Below are 20,606 nucleotides of genomic sequence, written 5' to 3'. Positions count from 1 at the left end.
TATGCATAAGGCTGTTTTGTCATGCAAGGATTATTAAAATGCCCAAATAGTACCAAAGTAAAAGGCAAAAATCACAAATAGGAAGAACACCAGGCTGTGCATCCTTAAATTGTTTCTCTTTTGGCATTGACACAGATGCTATAGTTCTGCATGGAAACATTTTGGAATTATCCAGCTCGCGATAGCATTACAGCTTTACTCACTTCCCTGCTGCCACAAAATACTATATAATATTTCTAATGTCTTAAACTCATTTTGTATTTATAGAATATGAGGAAGGTGTTAAAAATATTGGCGTGATTAGTGGAAACATTACAGACAGAGATGAAGCTGATGGCCCCTAAATTAAAAAAAATATTCCTCAGGCACCATCATGTCACAAGTAAGAAAAAACTATCATTCATGCTCCCTTAGAATTGCAATCGCTTTTCTCCACTCTACATTGCCCCCGATTATACATTGCATCCTAAAAATCCCAGAAAAATGACACATGTGGGAGGCAAACACTATAAAGAAATATTGAAAGCATTCTAAAAAGTTAATACAATTATTTTGTCAAAAACATCTTTGAGTACAGCCTTGGTCCAAAAAAAAAAAAAAAAAAAAAAAAAAAAAAAAAAAATCCTCATTTGTGAATCTCTCATCCACTAAAACGGCTTCTGATTTATAAACAGTCACATTTGAAAAAATATACGGGAGTGGTCAGTCATGCCCGCAGATATAAAGCTACGGGTGTGTGTAACTGGGTGTACCCCTTCAAGAGCAGACAGGTCAGGTAAACTACGAAGTAGAAGTAGGCTGACCAGCAGCTCCACTGATGTTATTTAAAAAAAAAAAAAAAAAAAAAAAAAAAAAAAAAAAAAAAACTGGCTTGCTCATTGGCCACCAAAACTGAAGTCACCATCCGCCATCTTGATACTCCCAAAACAACAATGCCGCCCTGTGCAGCGATAGCGATTCATGGTTGTGAGAAAACACTCCACAGGTAAGTTAGAAAAAATTACTTTGACACTGAAAGTTTGTTTGTAAAGGAATTTTTTTTAAACTTTCTGATGATCTTCATTCACTTGAACAAAGTTTTTTTTTTTATGTTTGTTCACTGTTCACTCTCTGCTTCACCTTTATAGGCCGACAGTTTTTCACGAAAAAGCAATGTAACTATTTTCCCCAAACCTCATCAGTGGATAAGCAAGAAAACATTTTCTGTGAAATTTTTGATGAATTTATTTATACAGAACTCTGCAAATTGAATTTGATTTTCAAATGCGAGGAAACAAGTTTACATTTTTTGTCTGGAATAGGACCCTGCAGAGACAACAAACAAACAATGCGCTTAGCATGTATTTTCCCATTGCAAGTCCTTATTTCCAAAAATATCTAGTATGTAACTGATTGACTTAAAATTTCATGTTTTTAATGACAAAAAAAAATGCTTAGTTTTTTTTTTTTGCTATGTGTCAATGATAGTGCTTCACAGCGTATTTTGGGAAAAGGATATCGGGCCCAAGGTAACATGCAAGGTTTCTTGGTAGTCACGCTGTTATGTCTTTCCTTTTGCACTTCGCCTTTTTTGGCTGATTAAAAATCCGACATGTTACCAGAACTGAAAACATCTCACACGACCAGTTTTATTTCTACATGCCAAACTTTGGGGAAAACCCCCGCCATAATATAACCAGTAAACCATGTCCTCCAAGCGTTTTGGGAGTACCAAAATGGCGGCCTACTGGCTTCAACCAATCCACATACCACTCGATGTGTATGTGCTATCCATTTTTTTTTAAAGATCATTGAGCAGCTCATTGTTAGACTGTGTGCTTCCGTGTTTTTTTAAAAAAAACTCTTTCAGTTTGTCACGTTATGGGGTTGCCACAGCGTAACATCTCAGATTAACGCTCATTTGTTTGGCACAGTTTTTACGCCGGATGCCCTTCCTGACGTAACCCCTTTTATGGAGCAGAGGCCCAGGTGAAATACGAACTCACGACCCCTGGTTTACCAAACCAATGTTCTAACCACTGAGCTATGGGGCCTCCTGATTTTGTGGTTCCGTTTATATAATAAAAAAAAAAAAAAGTCAGGCTGTGGTTCACTGCTGGATCGGTTATGTGCGCTGAGATTATTCGACAAGTGCGCAATGACTCATAAAACGACAAAAGAGACTTCTTTCAATTATGTATTTCTACTTGTAAGAAATTTTATGCACATGATTTTTCCTGCTCAACTGTGCAGATTTGCGAGTGTGATGGCGCGTACGCGTCCGTCTAATCAGTGATTGTATCATGACCGTAACTTTTTTTTTTTTTAAAGATTAACTAGTCACAATGATAATCTTAAATTAGTTTTTCCTCAAGTGTGAAAACTTTTCTTGAAACCAATCGTTTTGCCGATACTGTCAAGACAAAACTCAGTTTTCAAGCTACATTCGCAAAACCTTAGACTAACCAAAAGTTGTGGAATCAGAGCCAAAGTCAATCGAACTGAAAAACACCAGCCAGTACATAATCAGGATTTTTGTGGCCAATCACCGATCAGCGAGTTTAAAAAAAAAAAAAAGAAAAAAAAAACGATGACAAGATCAATCAATGAGTTCATATATATATATTTTTTTTTTTAGCAATTAATGTATCCACACAACCACAATCCATAGCACTAGCTCAGTGGACTACATAATGTTTTCTTGATGACTTGGTACGTGAACATACTTCAAGCAAGCCTTACACAAAGATCTCTCCTGTCCTGAGCACTGGTGACCAACAACACTTCCCCCTTCCCATTTTCTTCTTATAATACCATTGGCAGGATCAACTCGCGTTGTCATCCTCACAGTCACGAGTGTTTTCAGTCGCATTTGAGTTGACAAGATCAAGCCCACTGATCGTAAAAATTGGGTTGCAGTGGTATTGGAAATACAAGATTTTATTGCAGTAGTCTGACATCGTACAAATGTGCAAATTTGTCTTGTACAGTGAGGTCTGAGACGCACATAATGAGTCTTGTCTCAGCCATCTTGTTTCTACCATTGTGCTTTTTTTTTTTTTTTTTTAAATTACCGGCCTTCAAATATTTACAGTACTAGGTCAAAAGACAAAAACTATAGAAATATATAAAAATAAACTAGCTTTTGGATTCAGATATATTATGCACAATAATGACAGTAAATGTCTGAGCCAATCAATGTCATTGATCTGATCGTCGAACGACATCAAAACCAATCAGCCAATTACCAAAACAACAACAAAAAAAAAAAAAAGCTGATCCGATTGGTGTAAATTCTAGTCATTGCAACAGAAAAAAAAGGAAAATGACTGGGTTATTCAGATGTAGGATTAGTCTTTATTGCGCAAATAGGGACAAATGTAATCAAAATTCCTGTTTAGCACTTTTTAATAAAAAAAAACTGGACATATACAAGCATAATAAAAAAAAACATCACATTGAAACTTGTGTGCAACATTTTGTGTAGATAAAAATATACATATGTTAAAAAAAAAAAAAAAAAAAAAAAAGTTTTGCTTGATAGCTACAATAAAACTACCTGTGTTAGGCTGGACCTCTTATTGTCAACAAGTGGACAAGAAGGTGGTCTATGAAATACATTTGTTCTTGTTCTCATAGCTCCTCATCCTCCTGAACCACATCTTACTCTTACTTTGCCTGTACATTTGTCTCCTCATCTCATTAACCACAAGTGTGATCAGTGTGCCGGGAAGATTTCCATATGAGAAAGCAGCCCTCCAGGCAGAAGATTTATACACTCTTCAATTAGATAGCAGAAGGTACAAATAACCTCGATGTCCTATTGCCATTCATGCTGCAGAGCAAGTCATGGGTTCCAAGCTAAACAGGTCCACATTATCTCACCGGGGAAGTAAATTGAGATGAGATTATTCCAGTATTCACAATTTGTGACACTTGTTTGTGGGTGTGCCAGGATCTTTTTATGTCAAATGGGTGCCTTGGCTCAATAACACTACACTGATGTAGATATTATTTTTGCCACAGACCCTCCACACACACACATTACAGGAATTTCCAAAGAATTTTTTTTTTTTTTGCAGAGGGTAGGGGTGTGCAGGAAAACAAATTCAAAATAGAGAATGAAGCAGTCCTGGGATCAGTGATTATCCAAACAAATAAAAATTTGAAACATTCCCATGGCCAGATAAGCTCTTCACTCAACATCTGCGTTGTCCAAAACTCAAGCCACCAGCACTCATGTGAATAGTCACAGGGTGATTAGTACCACTATCGTTCCGATTGTAAACACTTTATAATCCATGCATGGGAATTCCATAACTGTGAGCTGCCTACATGTCCAAATTATACAGCTTTGCACTCTTTTTCTGTCAATGATACAATTTTTTCCATCTACAAAAGAACAGAGGGAGCATTATTCCAGCTTCAGAGTGAAGCCTGAACAATTTAAAAATCAGACCAAATCCCAATTCTCGTGGTTTACAGTACTTGATGAAAAAGGTTTTCCTCTTAAATTTGCACAGCAGCAAGCGGATAAAAGACATAAGCAGGTGATCTGGGCTGAGTGGCCAGAGTGTTACATTTGACATTAATCCAACAGAGTGAAGGGGAAAAAGCAGATATACAACCACTTTAATCCCCATCTTCCCAACCCTCCCACAGTGAGCTTCACTCACAAAATGAATCCCACTTGCTCAAGAAAACTACTTTGATTCTATCAAACCATCCAGCGTGGCGAATTAAAATGAAGAATATGCCGCTTTTGGGATGAGCACGCAGAAATCTTCTAAATGTCAGAGCTCCTCCCAAGGTTTGAAGAGTGTTGTGGACGGACGGTCCCTCTCTATATGTAACAGATGTTACGGAGGCAACAGTTGGTATTGAAAGGGAGGGGGCTTCAGGCCATCTGTCCAGGGTCAAGGTTTGAAAAGGGAAGCTAGACGACCACTCATTCACGAATACGGTAAATATTTTGAAAGGAGGGAATGTTGAGTACATTGTACTCTTGTTCAACGTGTGCTTACATTTCGGATAGCTTTTGGAAAGTTCACGAGTTAGGGACTTCAAGTAGTTTGAGATTTGTAACCTAAGCACAAAACCACCTTGTGACCAATAGCAATACTGCAACCATATACAAAATGTCCATTTACATTTCAAACAAATTTTATTTTCCATGAAATGCAGATATAAAAAAATAATTTATACAGAACCAACTCATACAGACTCTACTTGTGATCGAAAGCTATTAAGGGTCTCATCTATCTTGACCCGCAGATGTGCCATCTTCTCATGACAAACTTTCCTCTACACAAGAAAAAAAAAAAAGTTAAACTATGCAGAAATTAATGAGCAGGGTCATACTTCAGACACACACACACACACACACACACACACACACACACAATCACTCACAACGAAGATCTTCAACCTCTCCCTCTCTATGTGGAAAAACTCAGCCACTGTCAGCTCAGAAAAGTCTTTCTTCAGGTGAAGGAATTCACAAGTAGGTGAGCGGTTTATGTGTTCATGCCTTAGAGTCAAAAACGTCACGTCATATTAAAAGACACCTAGTAGCAAAGCACTGCATAGTAAATCCAAAATATTCCCAAAAACCCCACTTTCACTAAAAATCAAAAAGGACAAATATACAGTGACCCACTACAGCATTATGACCACAATATCCATCCATACATTTTCGGAACCGCTTAAATTCAAGATTTTTGATTTCAACACTGTAATCCCCAGAAAAGTTATTGGCTACATAATCAAGGATCAATAAGTCAATATGTGGCTAGACATTGCCTCATACAATTTCGTGACAGAAGCTGATTATTGTGGCGAAATATTACTCATTTTAATGAGGCATTACCATTTGGAATGCTTGTTACTAATTTGTTTTTGAAAACAGATATGTCAGATAAATGGATTTATTCCGTAGCTCATATCTGTCATGTACGACTGTCAAGCCATAACCGATTCAGCACAAAACATTTTCTAGTTGCAAAAGTCCCCCAACACAGTAAATTGGGCAGAATACTTGCTAAAGCTCTTGTATTGCCTTTGATTGCACTGTGAAAGTGCTCATAATGCTATGGCTGGCCAGTGTAGAGAATAAACCAAGGAAATTGATGTTTTACACACCATGGATCATCATCGGGTTCCCAGCCCTCCAGTTCAATGAGACAGAAGAAACAGCATACAACATCAGGCTCATTCTCAGAGGGACAGTGCACAAATCCAGCATTGGCCATCTGCACACAATGAACAGCCTCAGTCCTATTCAGGTTTAACAGAACATTTCCTAAACTGTTAAGGTGTAATGCATAGAAAATCCACTAGATGTCAACCTTTGTTAAATTTGTGTGCTAGCGGGATGGCGGTTCCAAGCATACTTGAATAGGCCTGCAACTACTGCAAAATGTTGCAGCCTCCACTGACGGACCGCGTTGTGCACCCCCAAATGGATAGTTAAAGAACCTTTACAGTACAATGTGTATAAAAGTAAGATTACTAAAACAACATATTACTGCTATGCCAGGATGCTTTGGATATAACCCAGTGATGCTTTAACAACCCATCAAATAGAGGATATGAAAAGGGACATGGTCTCTACACTGGACTCATTTTACAGCGAAACGAAAGCTGCAACTTGCTTGACTGTAAATCACATGTTGTAGCCACATGACTCTAAGTTAATACTAACAAACAAGTACAACACAGCAATGTCAAAAAAAAAAAAAATGCTCATTGAGCCAAACAAAACATTACTTTCAGTTGATTAACACCACCTGCAAGCTGAATTCCTGGTACAAATTCACTTGAAGTGCCAAGTCACTGAGGGCAGTAATCTTACCTTTTCAGGTGTGCATTTACAGTCTTCTCGAAAGGGCCAGTTTTCAAAACTTAGCTCACGCAAATCACCACTGTACATCTTGCTAAACAAGTCAAACCTTGCCACGATGACTTCTATGCTGGACATTTTAGTCCACCAATACAGTTGGTAGACAGGTGGAGATGGAGGAGAGATTCAAACAGGGGAACTGCCTAATTGACTTTGCCAACCTTCACAAGCCATTTCAAGTAACGCTAATTAAGTGGGCATGGTCTCTTCTTCTTCTTTTTCTTCTTCTTCTTCCATTTATTTGAAAAAATAGATACAACGCATACCGCCACCCACTGTACAAGCGTGTGAATTATTCATATACCCAATTCACAAATCTGTTTTTATTAATGCTTTGGTTTATATTCTGTATCTAATCCATCCATCCATCCATCCATCCATCCATCCATCCATCCATCCATCCATCCATTCGCTGAGCTGCTTATTTTCACAAGGGTTTCATTTTATTAAATTTAATTTGATTTCATTAAAAATAAAAATAAAAATAATAAAATGCAACCCTATGGGGGCACAAACCAGTGCAATCTGTAGGCCGGTCCCAAGCCCGGATAAATGCAGAGGGTTGGGTTAGGAAGGGCACCCGGCGTAAAAACTGTGCCAAAAAAATGTGAGCGTTCATCTAAAGAATCCCATACCAGATCGGTCGTGCCCGGGTTAACAACGCCCGCCCCCGGCACTGCTAACCTGCAGGGTTTCGGTGGAAATTCAGCTACTCTGGGTCAAAGACAAAGAAGAGGAGGAAACTGGATCCGTCGTCAGAAGATGAAGAGGAATGCACAAAGCCTACAACTGAGTGTAGGGACTTTGAATGTTGGGACTATGACAGGAAAAGCTCAGGAGTTAGTTGACATGATGATTAGGAGAAAGGTTGAAATACCGAGCATCCAAGAGAGCAGGTGGAAAGGTAGTAAGGGTAGAAGTTTGGGAGCAGGGTTTAAATTATTCTACCACGGAGTAGATGGGAAGAGAAATGGAGGAGGGGTTATTTTAAAGGAAGAGCTGGCTAAGAATGTCTTGGAGGTGAAAAGTGTCAGATCGAGTGATGAGAGTAAAATTTGAAATTGAGGGTGTTAAGTATAATGTGGTTAGCGGCTATGCCCCACAGGTAGGATGTGACCTAGAGTTGAAAGAGAAATTCTGGAAGGAACTAGATGAAGTAGTTCTGAGCATCCCAGACAGCGAGAGAGTTGTGATTGGTGCAGATTGTAATGGACATATTGGTAAAGGAAACAGGGGCGATGAAGAAGTGATGGGTAAGTACGGCATCCAGGAAAGGAACTTTGAGGGACAGATGGTGGTGGACTTTGCAAAAAGAATGGAGATGGCTGTAGTGAACACTTATTTCCAGAAGAGGGAGGAACATATAGTGACCTACAAGAGCAGCGGTAGAAGCACGCAGGTGGATTATATTTGGTGCAGACGATGTAATCTGAAGGAGGTTACTGACTGTAAAGTAGTGGTAGGGGAGAGTGTAGCTCGACAGCATAGGATGGTAGTATGTAGGATGATTCTGGTGGTGGGTAGGAAGATTAAAAAGACAAAGGTAGAGCAGAGAACCATGTGGTGGAAGCTGAGAAAGGAAGAATGTTGTGCGGCCTTCCGGAAAGAGGTGAGACAGGTTCTCGATGGACAGCAGAAGCTCCCGGAAGACTGGACTACGACAGCCAAAATAATCAGAGAGATAGGCAAGTGAGTACTGGGTGTGTCTTTTGGTAGGAAAGGGGTAGAAGGAGACTTGGTGGTGGAACCCCAAAATACAGGGAGTCATACAAGGAAAGAGATTAGAGAAGAAGAAGTGGGACACTGAGATGACTGAAGAGAGGCAAAAGGAGTACATCGAGATGCGACGTAGGGCAAAGGTAGAGGTGGCAAAGGCTAAACAAGAGGCATATGAAGACATGTACACCAGGTTGGACACGAAAAAAGGAGAAAAGGATCTCTACTGGTTGGCCAGACAGAGGGATAGAGATGGGAGGAACGTGCAGCAGGTAAGGGTGATTTAGGATAAAGATGGAAATGTGTTGACTGGTGCCAATAGTGTGCTAAATAGATGGAAGGGAATACTTTGAGAAGTTGATGAATGAAGAAAATGAGAGAGAAGGAAGAGTTGAAGAGGCAAGTGTGAAGGAAAGAATGTAGCTCCTTCTGACCTTCTCTGTACTTTTCCACTAGCATCCTCAAGGCAAATAATGCATCTGTGGTACTCTTTCTCGGCATACTGTTGCTCGCAGATACTTACTTCTGTCCTGAGTCTAGCCTAGCCTAGCCTCTCTATTCTTTCCCATAAGGTCATTGTGTGCCTCATCACTCCTACTCCACTAAAATCATGTGACTGACCATATTGCCTGTCAAGCAAAGCATTGTTCAATGCTTTAAGTTGGTTGGAGATGACAAAAAAATACGTCTCTCAGAGTTTTGTCCGATACCGGTAAACATTTAGAAGGTGATAATAAACAAAGGTACGTGGAAAAATGAGAGACACTTGACATAGAGGACCCATATTTATTGCCGAAGTCAATGTTTTCGTCGATAAGAAATTGGACTGTTAATCCACTTCCGCTTGTTTTGGACAGCTGGATCTACACATGGATCTGGTGAGTAAATTGTCAAGATTTACACAGAAAAATTTGAAAGCCTATAAAAGTCTAGACGCATACAAATACTTTGTTGCTGGATTTGTTCTAAATGGGGAGATGGCTCGTGAACGCAGAAGTGTGTTCGACTACACATTAACCTTTGAAGAAATCCATCGATCTTTTCAACTAGTATTTAATACAAATACCATTATTTAAATAAATGACCCCTGGTTTTACACAAACTCGGATTAATTAACTATGATTGGGGAAAAAAAGCATTTCCCAAGAAGTATTTATAATGCCAAGTTGGCTCATTTGAGAACAACGCTTTAATAAAAAAAAAAAATAAGACGGAGTCATCTCCAAGATACACGAAAGCGTGTTATGGCCTAACGTTAAATTTCGGTAAACCTCTCCGTGACAGACGTTTGTTTTTAAATACAAATCTAATATTTTTTTTTTTTAAATATGCATTGTTCTCAAATGAGTCCAATGTGTATTTAAAAAAAAGAAAATAAACCGCTGGGATAGGCTTCAGCCCCCATACACAGAAGCGTGTTGCAGCCACATGATAACCTACATAAACCTCTCTGCGACAGAGGGTTTATTTTCTTTTTTTAGATAAGCATTGAACTCATTGGACTCAACAATGCATATTAAAAAAAAAAAAAAAAAAGTCTGCCGGGCAGAGGTTTACGAAACTTTATTGTGTGGCCGCAGCACGCTTCCGTGTATGTTGGAGATGACTCCCTGTCATTTTTAAAAACATTTTTTAAACGCATTGTTCTCAATTGAGCCAACTTGGCATTATAAATACTTCTTGGGAATTTGAGATTGAGAAGAATAATCCCTACTTGAAATGAAATGATTGTTACACAGTCGTGTGTATTTGGTTGGGCACCATCCATCACGTTTAATTGACGAAATCCATCAATCTTTTCTCATCTTTTCAGCTGGTATTCTATAGAATGACCTCTTTGAACATCTGTCCCGTCTGTTGTGACAACCAACAGCACAACCAGTCTCGGGCGTTGTGAATATTCTGCTCCGGTTCAATGTCACCCACACTTGTGAGCAGCTCTTTTTAGGCGGCAATATGCCGCCGTGAAAATGGTGACATCACGTATATGAGCTCTATAGCACACCAGCGACCGTAGAGAGGATAAGCAATACAGAAAATGATCAATGATTTTCTCAATTTAAAGATGGAAAACAGCTTTGCTGTGATTGGCCATTGGTGATACCTAGGCAGTCAAGCGTTCACAGTGTCCTCACATTTAAAACATTTGATGTGAGCTCTTACTATAATCGTGAAGCTGAATTCACAAAGTTTTGGATTGTTCGCCAACTAAGGGAACTTGAGTGCAATGACAGTTGGCGACTCACAACCCCACAAAAGGAGGGGACATGGATGGAAAAAAGAGGATATTTCAACTCGCTGGTTCTGTGCTTCTCTCAATCACGTCACTGTTACAAGTCTGCGGTGTTCATCGCTCGCAACCACAACCTGAGCTATTAAATCCAGCGTTACATTATAAATAAAGTTAAGGATCGCTGTGAACCACAACACATGTATTCTTTTGTATACTGTAATATTTGCGTGGCTTAGTGACAGCTGCCCGGCTGGTTGCTCACTCCAAGCCTGCAAATGCATTTGCAGCAGTGTGTAAAAGACATATTTACAAAATCCTTCATCCACAAAATGAGACCAAACACAACCTATTTTCAAAATGCTTCGGAATCCCTCCCAAAATAAATTGGAGCCATTTAATCCGCAACTCGTCCGAGTTTGCCGGGTGATGTGCATCTTTGCACAAGACGCAACGTGTTGTCACTCAGCCCATTTTTGCCGAGATGTGTGGGCACGTACCAACCACAAAGTTGGCAGGTGCTTGAAAATTGATTGAAAGTTACAGTGACGGGGAATTCAAATCTCTCCTTTTTGGAAGCAGTTTAATGTTCATGTGCGCTTTGCATTCAATATACAAACCGGATATACGGTATATTCAACATAATCCGGGTCACAGACTAATTTTGACCTACGCTAAACATAATATATATAGTATATATATATTATAGTATAAAAATGTATTTTGATAACATGGGACCTTTAAAGTGCTGCATAACACCACCACACAGATGCTATTTATTGACCCACCAATGGCATTTCTCCATGAAACATTAGCATTAAAGATGGACTTTAGAGGCAAAGCTATGTCTTTGTTTTAAATACACAACATATCATTTATTATTTTTAAGTTTAGTTTAACACTAAAATTTAACTGGGAGTGGCATTAAAGCACTTAAAGCCTTGTTTATTTATTTATTTTTTGATGATGATGTATTCGCTATCTGCCAAACTGCTGCTTGTTGTAGCAATGAACAAGGCTGAGTTCACTGCACTGATACATCATTTGTATCTCAAATTTTTGCTCCCAAGTCAAAGCAAAATATAAGCCCATCTTTTTCAAGCATCGTTTAAGGATTGTTGGTTGTTTGCTTTTCTACTTTTGGTTTTAGGCCTGCAGTGTATGTTTATGACACATACTGTTCATCCGTCTTTATTAATCAATCAACCAACCACCCATTAGGGAGTTACCAACAGGATGTGGAAGGGTGTTAAAAAATATGATGCATAACCAAACATCCAACTTCAGAGTCACTCCTGACTTCAATGATATATGACCTACCCTACGTCCTTCTTTATCAACTTAACATTTGGAACGGTGTGCTGCAGATTTTTTTTCACAGAGCTGAGGAAAAAAAAAACAAGGGAGGGAGAGCTAGCAAGTGAGGCAAGGGAGGTAAGAGCTCCAATATGTTTGTGGTCTCATTGCCATCCCATCGTAGCTGTATGGATGTACTCCCCAAAAGAATGACAAAAACATCTCTGTGGTGGGTGTTTTGACTGGTTCATGCAAGGAAGAGTTCCACAGAGGACTTGGGTGCTTGTTATTGTGACTCTCCAGTGTGGGAGATTTGATTCACTCAGGGAGTCCAACAGAGAAGCAAACAATGTGGGGTGCAGGTAAGAAAGTCTGCTTTAATTGTAACTGACGAGCCATAGAGCCATGCAATTTTTTTTTCTTTTTACTTTTTTTTCCCCCTCAAGTACAGTTTTCTACATGGACAATTATTTTAATTACACACTCTGTGAAAGCTAAACATGTTAAGATGGATTGTATTTCAGGACCCAAATTGTCTTTCCAGAGTCATATTGTTGGAATTAAAGGTAAGGACAGCACTGGGGTGTGCAGGCAGGGCTTGGTTTCCTGCCTTTTACTAAGCCAAAGCATCTATTTCGAAAAAAAAAAAAAAACCAAACAAAAAAACAACTCAGACCAAAGAAAAGTATACACACTAAATAATAATGATCTTGTCTCGATTTACTGACAATTTTGTCAATACGCGCCTGTTTGGATGAACCCAAAATTCTTCTTCTGTTGAACGATTGAGATGGTCAGAAATGCTTTCTGTACTTTCTCACGGAAGAGCATTTAATTGTTCTGCCAGTCACTACCTGTCACTGGCATCGATAGAACAACAAAGACAGATTTGTAATTAAGAATAAAATAACAATAATAACAATAATAAACAACAATGAACACATTTCAACAAATTGAAAAATTTCACACTGCAGCCCTGATGATCATTGTACCTTTATGAAATCATTAGATGTGATGAAACTATGCATGCATACACATTAAGTAGTCTGTGTGTGCGTCCATGAGTGTGAAATATTTTTACATTAAACTTTGCAAGAGTCATGGCGTCAGTGTGTGTGAGGTGAGAAACGATCTGAACTTTAGATTTCCATCTACTCATATGGCGACGCCAGCCATCCACATTATTTGCACAAAATGAAATTAGAATTTGGTGCAAGTGTGTGATCCGAATGGACTTGCAAAAGAAAGATGTGCTATTCTCCAGTGCATGCGTAAAAATGTCATGAAGGTGTGAGAGCATGACAGTCAACTGCAACATTTTTCTTCTCCTCTGTGGGCAGACCACACACCCGCTGGGGTACACACACCCAACAAGATTTGAAACCCTGCATTCAATATTGGAGAATCACTCTAGTCATGTTCTTATTAGGAAATAATAATTACCGCAGTTTTGATTTTGAGGGAAAGGCTTACGCTGTATGGACAAGTCTTGGGACGCTCATTATAATCAAGGAATTGAACAAAGCACGATGCAAAAATTGAAGTTACTGTTTAGTCATCTGACTTCTGTGCGGGCAGTGTGTCTCAAATCCTCACTCATTATTGAAAACAATTGATTTTACATTAATCAACTCCACGCCCCCCCCTCCAAAAAAAGCCTTTAAACTGTGAAATACTTCATTCCAATATTATACTTTATAAAACATACACCAATAACGGAATTGAATAGAATGTAAAATAAGTAAACAGTTACTGCATCATAATTCATCGTGACCCGTTCTGGTATGCGTTACTTTGCCACCTCGATGAGGGAAAATACACAGAAGACAAACTAAGAAGATTTAGACAACTACTGCAAGTGACTCAGTAAACAGTAAATAGAATAGAATAGAATAGAATCGACAGTCTTCTCGAAAGGTCCAGTTTTCAAAACACATTTGTACTTTTTCCACCAAATACTGTAAATCATTACTACAGTTTTTTTGTTTGTGGGGGGGGGGTGTTATAGCTTACAGAAGATGTATCTGATCAAATTATCTGAATTCTACCTAACATCACATACAGTAAAAACTAACAGCAAAACATTCCAAAAAAAGAGCCTACTTTATTTTTTGCACTCATGCACTGAGGTGCCTTTTATTTTGTCTCTTGATGTATAGTCAAACATGTATGAAGGTTGTGGTTTAAACAGGAAGAGGTCACACACACACTCACACACACACGCAGACACACCAGATTTGCACACAAACAGGGAAAGTGCAACAATGCCGCTTGCTGCTTCACGCCTGGCCCCCTCTCACCTTCGACCGCATTAGACAGGTTCTAAATTCATCACTGCAGCGCCAAGCGACCCCCCCACAGCCATGAAGCATGACCTCAGCACGCACTTTGCATCAACGTCAAACCTTTACGTCATACCACACATGCAGAGTAAAGACACACTATCGGACAGAATTGTCTGCAGGTTCTTGATATATGACTGCAGCAAAAGTTGTCTCTTGACACTGCATTTGACTTGTACATACTTAAGTAGTCAGTAGTAAGTGGAGAGTGACCTGGTGTATACCCTTCAGGAAGGAGTGCAAAGGTTGGATGATGTTTGGTTGGGTTTTATAATCTGTATTGTGTAAAAATGATGTAGATGTGGGTAGAACAGCCAAATAATGTACTTAAGTAAGAGTAGAGTGAAAGAGTTACTTTCAAATAATATGACTGAGTAGTAGTAGTAGGAGTCCTCCAATGTAGTCCTCCAAATATTTACTTTACTAAGAGTAAGGAAGTCCCCCAGTAAACCTACTCAGTGACTTGTGAGGTATTTCTGTTTTTTTTGTTTTTTTCATAAATGTAAATGTTTTCTAACAAGTACATTTTATGGAAAATGTTACTTGAGTAAATGTAACGGAGTAAATGTACGCTTTGCTACACACCTGTGCTTATGGCACTCCAACATTGACTCATACACACGGCAATTAAAACAGTTCCCTTTGTGACAAGATTGTTTACCGGGTTAATTGCATTTTGTCTATGATGCAAGCAGCACAATTCATCATATCACGTGACTGGTTCCTTGTTTCATACACTGGCATCACATTAAATAACTTCTTACTTTCTGGAACCTCCAACAAATGTCAAAGCTGCAGGAACTTGATGCGTTCAGACCAAATTTTTAAATTACTGAAATGTTATCATTTGCACAACAGCAGTGAGCAGCAAAGCTTAGTAAGGTTAATAATCCATCACCACTCGGGAAATTTAAAATTGAGTCCATTTGCCCTTTATCAGGCGACACGGTGGGGCAACTGGCTAGAGCATTTTCCTCACTGTTCTCAGGGTCCATGGTTCAATCCCGGCCCGGCCTGTGTGGAATTTGTATGTTCTCCTCATGCCTGCGTGGGTTTTCTTCCTCCCACATTCCAAAAACATGCATTAATTAGAAACTCTAAATTGCCTATAGGTGTGATTGTGAGTGGGACTGTTGTCCTTCTCTATGTGCCCTGCGATTGGCTGGCCACCAGTTGGGGGTGTATCCTGCCTCGTGTCTGATGACCGCTGGGATTGGCTCGGGCGCTCCCGCGACCCTTGTGAGGAGGATGTGGCTAAGAAAATGGATGGATCTTCCCAGTTTGAATAACTGCAGCTGTTTCTGAGAAAGTAGAGTGTGAAAATGAATAAATTCTATTCTTCTGATGTCCTTGAAAAGGTCATTTGTCATCGTCATGACAATATAGTGAGATCGGTCCCTGAAGACTGCGCAGGTGGGACAATAGCAATTTATCATTCATTGAAAATGTTCTGCCTGTAGTTTCTTGACGTGTTTCCCATGAGGTCCTCACATCATTAGGAGAAGAACTGATTTTCAAGCACTTGCAAATAAAGAGCTAATTGCCCAATTCCATCACCTTGTCCCTGTGCTCACATACTGTATTATAACTGTCCAATGACACCATCTATCATCTGGCTAGAGGCCTCCATCCCCTCCCCACTCCCCCACGGCCCATTGCTTCTCAGTGTGCTTGTCCGTTGATAACATCGGCTCTCCAATGGTTCTATTTCACTTTCCCATCATGACATCCATTCGAGTGGCACTGGACCCCAGGTCCCCGTTGACCCCACAACACATTAGCACGAGGACCATTGAACGGCAACAAGGACCGTCTCTGAATTATTGATAGCAACACAACTAATGAGGAAACTCCATCACAACTTTTGTCCTGACGCATAAGCTCAGAGAGAAACCTTCACATGTGACAGTTTGGATCAATTCGCTTTTGCGTATTTCAGTCTTTAACCTGGAATATTTTCAGTGGATCAGTTGTACAAAAGGAACAATTGCTTTTTATATTCTGCAGCAATTATGACCCAGTCATTTAGCAAGTAATAAAGCAATATAACAATATAGCAAAGAATTTGCTGTAAATTGAAAAATCTTGATGGTTTTGGCAGTATTGCATTGATGTAACATATCCATGGTTTGGCATTTACAAAATAGGTTTTCAGAAATTATTATTCTTATTATTTTTTAAACTATCCTCCATTATTTGTAGTTTTTCTGCCCAGGACAAAGCCATGTCATGTCACTATACTTCACAATATTTTTACTCACTGTTTTCATTTGTGACTATGTTTTAACAGTGTGTTCTTTGGGGGGCAGATAATACTAATAATACTAAACTTATCTTAAGGCACCCCCGTTGTAATGAGATTCAGTATATTCCCCTTTTCTGGGATTTTCTTTAATCATAATGACCTTCCTATTGTTAACATGACCTCTCTATACCGGTTGGGTGGGAGTAATCATAAGGCTTTTGTAGTACCCATTGACTTACAACATATATTTCCTTCCTTGACCTAGAAAGCAGAAGCTTGTTGTTTGCTATTTTCCCCCTCAGTGGATTTTACCCTCGCCTACATTGTGAGTGTGGTAGTTGTCAGTGTTTGCATACAACTGAGTTGTCGCGAAGACGTCTTTGGTATTCACTCCAGCACCCAGTGACTCATCGTCTCCACCTGGGAGGGTGAGGAGGGTGGTTTGGGGTAGAGCAGCGTTTGTCGCTGGTGGGGTTGGCTGATAGAGAAGCGAGCGGGGGTGCATGCAGAACGAGAGGAGGCGCTGCAAACATCAGGCGGCATTTTCTACAGCCCCAGGCTTTCGTGTTTGTATCTCTGCGTTTCCAAGCATGCTCGCCCAGGGGGTTTAATTTTTTGACAGCTTGGTTAAGCCTTCTCTTAAAGCGCTGAGCTTTGCAAGTAACGTTGCGCCAGTGTGCTTTTCAAAAGATTCCCCCGCTTTGCTTCAATTTTGATTCCTCTCCTTTGCGAAACTGAAGACAGAGCATGAAAATTGCCCTGTTGTCGGAGTGAGTGGTGATTCTTGGTGCGAAGACAACTGCTGAGAGCTCCCTCTTCAATTAGTCCAAGCCTGGATTCTGTTGCACAACGTTTCATTTTTTGCAGCCTTTCTCCCGTGACTTTGCCTCCGCGTTGCATCCTCTCATCCTGTCACTCCACATCTCTTCATTCCGCTGTCGCATTGGATTTAGTCTAATCTGTGTGCGCCCCCCCCCCTTACTCTTTCCTCTGCTCTATCACGTTCCATTTTAGCTTTTCTTTTCACATGGCCATCTCCCCTTCTTGCCTGGACAGGTACTGTAACCTTGCCTGAGTAGGTTAAGAGAAACAGTAGAAGCGAAGATTTAAATAGAGAAAAGGTTAATCCCTTTGGCAAGTCCACAGACACACCAAGTTAAATAACACAGAAAGAAGAGGTCCCAGTGGACAACACTTACAATAAACAGAAGTGACAATAAAAGAGCCTGCAGGGAGGTGATGTGTGGGAGTGTGTGTGCACACGTGCATGTGTATGTGTGGAAGGGGGTGGGGGATTGTGGGAAATGAATGTGAGAAGCTGGTGGGAGGAGGCAGGGTTGTCAGTAAAGCTTCTTCTCTCCTTTCATGACTTCCACCCTGCATGATGACAAGTGTCTGCTGTGGTTCCCATTGGTGGTGGCTGCCTCCAATCAGAGTGAAGAGAACCAAGATGCCTCTAGGTTATACACAACCCCAAAAAGAAGAAACAGAGCTGTGGAATTGAGTGTGTGTTTTTACTCAGAGAGAGAGAGAGAGAGAGAGAGAGAGAGAGAGAGAGAGAGAGAGAGAGAGAGGTTTTTAAAGCAGGCAAAGCACACTGAGCTTTTCTCCCCACCCACAAAGCATCTACAGAAATGATAGTTGGGAAGAAGTTGTCTGTCAGCCGTTTCTTGGAGATCACTGCAATCTCTCCTGGCTAATGATGGGGAGAAGAATATCTTGGCTATGGATTCACCTCATCTGATTGGTTACCTCACTTTGGGTTGCCCCACACCCCCTGAATCTCCTCTCAGCTCCTCTCTTCTCTCTCTTTTGCTCCCCTTTACAAATAAACCCCTTCATAGCGTCCTCAGGCTTACCTGAGCCACAGCTGCACTCTCTCTCTCTCTTCTCTCTCTCTCTCTCTCTCTCTCCTCTCTCTCTCTCTCTCTCTCTCTCTCTCTTCTCTCTCTCTCTCTCTCTCTCTCTCTCTCTCTCTCACGTCCAGACACTTCGCTTTTCACCTGGAGAGTGCAGGCATAGCGGACAGCATGCGCAGCAGCAGTTGACTCTCCTCACATCAGTCTCTCTGAGTTGCCTCGTCCTGGAGTGTGAAGGGGGGACTCTGAGGAAGGACTTTGGAGGTATTTGTCCCTTGGCTAAAGGACTCAGAGACAGGGGCCATTGGACGACTCGGAGCCAGCAGACAGTATGATTTTGGGTGAGCTTGTGGATTTAAAAAAAAATCTTTTTTTGGTGCTTGGAAGGTCAGTCATGTTGTCGGATCACTAATTCCTTTGCTAAGCTTACGGCTCTTCATTAGTAGTACTGTACACGCCGGGTGGTGTTCATTCCACATCTGTCAGCACAGACCGCCGGGATAAACCCTTAAACCGCAGCAAGGGCTTGTAATTATCATAACAGTGAACCATTAATACAGCAGGTGTGAGTGATGACAAGGAAGGTCAAGCTGTTTAGAGATGAACTGGATGGTTATGGGGTGTTTGGTCACATGACCAGGCTCACATGTCCCGTCGGAGAAGATAAAGATGCTTTTAGATCAACCGATAATTAATGATACATATCCTGGAAACTTGTTCACAATCCTGTTATGATCCAACCTCCTAAAAAGTTACATTACATTAGAGGTTCTCTCCCCAATTTAGACACTTACAGGGCCTGAAAGCGGGACCTTTTTTTAACATGAAAATAAGGGGAGAGCAAGATGATCTGGTAATGACCCCATAGTATCACCAAGTCTGTCCAATCAGATTGCTGTGATGTCATTTCCTATGCTGTTCAAATACACTTTGGGGCATATGATTTTTGGGGACTGGTGTAATATGTTGTGATGAAGTCCTCAATTAATTTATTTGGCCCTGGCAATGATGTAGCACCAATGTGTAACATTTTTGTACATTTGTGGGTGTCCAAAATCCCATTTAAAAAGATCATGTGGAAAAACTCAGTTCTCTGTTTTTAGGTATGCAGACTTACTGTGTTCTGACTCAGCCAGCACTTTCTGATTTAGTATTCTGGTCTCATAGTGGCCATGTCTGAGAAAGGGATCCTGGGCGCTCTACATAGCTGGCTTGTGCATTCACATGGAGGATGTGAGCTTGCCGCTGTAAATCCAGATAACCAGTCATGCATGTTGTGGAAAGGCTACAGAGGCCACGTTTATGCATTTGACTAACAACGTAGTACCTGCCCGCATCTATACACATGGTAATATGTGCGTGGTTGTGCCAGGGTGTGTGTGTGTTAATTACGTCGCTGCGTGCACTGCCGGAGACGCCACTTTGTGTTAACGCATGCCTGGACTGATTCAGGCTCTGCCCTTCTGCTCCCTGGGCAGACATGTTTTTCAAACAGGCGTCTCTAATGATTATAGCGACTCGTGCAGACTTTGAAAAGAACAAATTCGCACGGGCTTGACTTTAATTTCATTTGTTTGTCATTTATGGTGAGTGTACACATTTTTGTTCATGTTTTCTTGGCCAGTGCCTGCGGTTGGATGGTCCTAAAAGTGACTATTTAACAGTTAGACATGCACTGTCCTGATCTGGTTGCAGCTGGGGGCAGCTCTTGTAAATTATATTTGGCTGGCATGTGTGAACAGCAGAATTACCGCTCAGCTTCAACAGTGACAAACTTAATCAGCAGAGAGCAATGGCTTGTGAAAAAACAGAAGCAAAACACACAGCACAACATTGTGCAGTGAACTCCAGCGTTTAATTCAAATTGAGGACTGTCAGTTTTAGTTTGATGCCTTCAGAATTCTCCGGTTCATTTATGGCCGAGTCACACCAAGTCAGTGTGCTTTTCATTGCATTTGATGAGGTGGCGAGTCTTCCAAAGATCACCTCAAGTTCCCCTTATGAATCTGTCATTCAGGTATGCGTGTACCGCCCATTA

At 40.5% G+C, this 20,606-nt stretch overlaps 1 protein-coding gene across 1 annotated transcript; it reads right to left on the bottom strand.

Moving 5' to 3' along the window:
• Positions 1 to 5,124: 5,124 nt before the first annotated feature.
• On the bottom strand, positions 5,125 to 7,077 carry birc5b (baculoviral IAP repeat containing 5b). Its single transcript, XM_061828801.1, has 4 exons — positions 6,833 to 7,077; positions 6,121 to 6,230; positions 5,392 to 5,509; positions 5,125 to 5,283 (listed from the first exon to the last, which is right to left on the bottom strand). The coding sequence occupies exons 1-4, from the start codon at positions 6,956 to 6,958 to the stop codon at positions 5,194 to 5,196; spliced, it is 444 nt and encodes a 147-aa protein (XP_061684785.1). The 5' UTR covers positions 6,959 to 7,077; the 3' UTR covers positions 5,125 to 5,193.
• Positions 7,078 to 20,606: the final 13,529 nt, after the last annotated feature.

The sequence above is a fragment of the Syngnathoides biaculeatus genome, chromosome 2 (genome assembly GCF_019802595.1).
Source record: "Syngnathoides biaculeatus isolate LvHL_M chromosome 2, ASM1980259v1, whole genome shotgun sequence".
In the NCBI taxonomy this organism is placed as follows: domain Eukaryota; kingdom Metazoa; phylum Chordata; class Actinopteri; order Syngnathiformes; family Syngnathidae; genus Syngnathoides; species Syngnathoides biaculeatus.
Note: the sequence above shows the minus strand (reverse complement) of the source record. Positions and strands in the feature narration are given on the sequence as shown.

Bases quoted from the DNA above. Each gene is read 5' to 3' on its own strand.
- birc5b (XM_061828801.1), bottom strand. From the start codon at position 6,958: ATGTCCAGCATAGAAGTCATCGTGGCAAGGTTTGACTTGTTTAGCAAG. The intron at 6,231-6,832 runs GTAAGATTACTG...CATTGTGTGCAG, and splicing joins GTAAATGCACACCTGAAAAG to ATGGCCAATGCTGGATTTGT. The intron at 5,284-5,391 runs GTGAGTGATTGT...TTTCTTGTGTAG, and splicing joins AGAGGTTGAAGATCTTCGTT to AGGAAAGTTTGTCATGAGAA.